The 3,422-nt window shown below is 41.6% G+C and overlaps 1 protein-coding gene across 1 annotated transcript in view; it reads left to right on the top strand.

Annotated features, from left to right (window-relative positions):
* The window catches only part of eif3s10 (eukaryotic translation initiation factor 3, subunit 10 (theta)), a 9,405-nt gene extending 7,645 nt beyond the window's left edge, over positions 1-1,760 (top strand). Inside the window, exons 21-22 of the mRNA XM_029450250.1 lie at positions 78-388; positions 889-1,760. Coding sequence (XP_029306110.1) covers positions 78-388; positions 889-1,049 — 472 coding nt within the window. The 3' untranslated portion in view covers positions 1,050-1,760. The remainder of the gene's footprint in view (positions 1-77; positions 389-888) is intronic.
* Positions 1,761-3,422: the final 1,662 nt, after the last annotated feature.

The following is a 3,422-nucleotide window of genomic DNA, read 5'->3' as shown; positions in this document are numbered from 1 at the left end:
GATGTCATGATTATATCCTCATAACCTTTTCTGCAAATGGTCAAGTTGTGTTAATCTGTGTCACCGTCTATTCACAGAGAGGAGAGCACCTGGAGGAGACCAGGCGCAGAGGAAGGAGGAAGCTGCTGGAGAGACTCTCGCAAAGAAGACGCTGACCCTGTTGAGCGCGATGATCGTCGCGTTGAGCGCGATGATCGTCGCGTTGAGCGCGATGATCGTCGCGTTGAGCGCCCTGTTGAGCGTCCGGCTGAGCGCCAGGTTGAGCGCCCGGCTGAACGTCCGGCTGAGCGCCAGGTTGAGCGTCCGGCTGAGCGCCAGGTTGAGCGTCGTGATAGAGAGCGTCGGGATGAGCGTGAAGTCAGAGCTCCACCCAGAGATCAAGATGAGGGTGAGCAGAGTTTGATTAATAATATATGAATGTCAGGGATGCAGCGTAGGATGCATCACAGTTTTCCTTTAGAGATGTGACGTAATTAAAAGGTGTAGGAAGTCTTTTCTTTTTTAGGCCAAAATACATGTAGAGTTTTTATTGAACTGCAGCGTGTGGCTGAACAGAACCTCCAGTAACATTCAGGCTTCAGATTTGCCTGATTTATTCTCGAACCAATGACTGTATGATTAAAACATTGTAGCAGTCGTCATTCTCACTTCCAAAATGTGTCAATTATTCTGATATGCCCCAAATAGTCGGTATGTTACGGAACAAATCACTTTTAAGTTGGTGTGAACTTTATTTATCACTCTTGTCTAAACAAAGCAATTGCGTGCACTATGTGAGGGTGTTGAATTCAGCCAGCAGGGGTCGCTGTTTACCTTTTTATTACAGCAGGTGTCTTACTTACATGTTCCTGCCTGAATGTGTCCTAATAAGTATCTTTGTTTCCTTAGGCGGTTCTTGGCGTCGTGGAGGCGAGGAGAAGCGTGAGGAGCAGCCCAGAGACACTGAGCCTGAGGTAGAGGGAGAAAAGGGTTGGCGTACTGACAAAGACAACCCTCGTCGCATCAAGAACGAGACAGATGATGATGGTTGGACTACTGTCCGCCGCTGAGCAACATCTGCATCCAATTGGCTCCGCTGATGATGAATTGGTTCTGGAAAATAATAAAATATTCAGTTTCCCATCAGCCAGTTAGACACGGTGGTGAATTATTGGCCACACGCTTCGAATACTCATGTGCGTTATTCATTTGAATTAAACATTTGTAAACAGTAGTTTTCCTGGGGATTTCTTTCCTTTTATCTCCATTTGGACTTTGAGCCGTTTTGAACCTGAGGCTCCTCGCCACCCAAAACCCCATCAACCTATGAACTTGTGTGTGTGCACTTAGGCCTCATGCAAACTGCCCCCAGTGGTTAGGAGTATCATTACCTTACATGAAGAAGAGAAACTGGCTAAACTGAAAATCAATGTACCTGCTCCAACTTTCAATGAATATTCAGTGCATCACCAACTGCCTCTTTTTAAAGGATTACCTTTGCATAGGTGTTATAATATGCCACAGATCCACAACTCCTGTAATTGCAATGACTAGGAATTCGTCATATGCTTCAGTGATCTCTGCTCTTCATCTAATGTTTCAGATGCTTCTTAACCTGTTAAAGAACTAGTGGAATTTACATTTTGATGTGCATGCCTAGAGTATTCATTTGGTCTCGCCTGATATCCAGTGTGTGGTTCTATCTTGCTGCAATCAACGGTATCCAACCAGATTGTTTGTGTACAGATAAAGCCTTTATTAATAAAGATGTTTGCTCACCACCTTATTGTTAATTTTGTCTCAAATGCTATATCACCTTTTAAAGATTGCAACACACATATCAGTCTTGTGTACAAAAATAAGTCACTTAAGACATTGCTTCCCAATGTGGAGGTCAGAGGTTAAACCTGATGATCACACGTTTGACGTCGGATGTCAGAATAGCTGATACCTTCCAGTATCTGTAACATTTTTGAAGTACCTCACAAACGTAATTATGAAAATACAACTTGACTGAAGTGTATTTGTAGTATTTGCATGTGTCCACTGAAGGCGATCTTAGATCCCAGCAGTTGTAGTATTTGCACCAACTGCACAAACTTCTACATAGTGCAACACCAGTGAAACTAAACCCTTCATCTTTTTGGGGATTTGCTGGATCTCTCATTACAAGGTACCCTAAAGCTCCTCGGACCCCAGTGTTGGTACCATTGTATTACGTTACCATTTTGTAACTAGCCACTAGAGGTCGGTAAAGCTCCGTGAAGAGGACCGACGCGCTTCACCGTGTGAGGGCAGGAGGTGTGGCGCATAATGTCCACGATCAGTTAACTCAGTGGAAAATATGAACATGCAGGCAGCGGTCAATATGCAGTCAATTAGCAAACAAGTAACATGATGTTAGAGTTTCTAAAAAAAACAACTCAACCATGCTGAACTTTTCTTTTGAATATTAGACTGTTTCCGTAACAACAAATGGCTTTTAATGTGGCTGACATGCCCCGATGTGTAGCGATGTACTACTAATAATAATGACGATAATAATAATAGTAACACTGATAATGATAATGCGTGTCATGGTTAAAACATTGACTGATATTTATTAGGTGATATTACAAAATAAAAGGTTTCCCCTAATGATCTGACTAAAGCGAGTTCAAATAAAACATCTAAAACAGCCAGCTCCTAATGATCCCTGAATATAACAGTGTAATCTGGATTGACACATTTTTACGATGTTAATTCAGTCGTATTATGTGATGTAGGTTTACAGCTCGTGGTGCTCGGACAGCTTTGCGAACCCTTTTTAGTTTTTAGTTTATAGCCTATATTATACCACACAGACCCTACCCGCACAAATAAACCGACTTCTCCATGAGCTTTGTATGAACAAGTGTAGCCTATATCCTAGACTGGAAGTTAGCAGCGATAATAATAATAACAATAATAATAATAATATTAATAATAATAATGTCATCCTTAATATATGTGTTAACAATTCAGGAACATGTGGTCCATTAAAAGGCGACTTATTTTTCTGAAATCTAAAAGTCGTAATAACTTTGGTCTATATAAACATTTCCATCAACACTCAAAATGCATACAAACAAAAACACTTGAAATAAAAAATATTAAATTAAAATTAAAACACTATACAGAATTATTCATTTTCAGGGCTGCATCCATTCATTTCTGAGCAGCCTCACGACTGTAACTCCGCGTGCTATTAGTGTGTATCATTTCTTTATGAAGGCCCTCAGTGCGCGGCCATGGCTGCAGCATTGTGCTGCTGCTCCACACACAGGGGTGACAGCCTGCAGTCACAGGTAGCTCCTCCAATAAACACCTGAGCGTTTTGCCTTGAATAACACACAGCGACTCATCAGTGGGAAGGTGTTATTGCATTTTAAAGACTGTAAGAGCCCCATATAGTTGACACAAAG

Source organism: Cottoperca gobio, chromosome 15 (assembly GCF_900634415.1).
Source record: "Cottoperca gobio chromosome 15, fCotGob3.1, whole genome shotgun sequence".
Lineage (NCBI taxonomy): Eukaryota > Metazoa > Chordata > Actinopteri > Perciformes > Bovichtidae > Cottoperca > Cottoperca gobio.
Note: the sequence above shows the minus strand (reverse complement) of the source record. Positions and strands in the feature narration are given on the sequence as shown.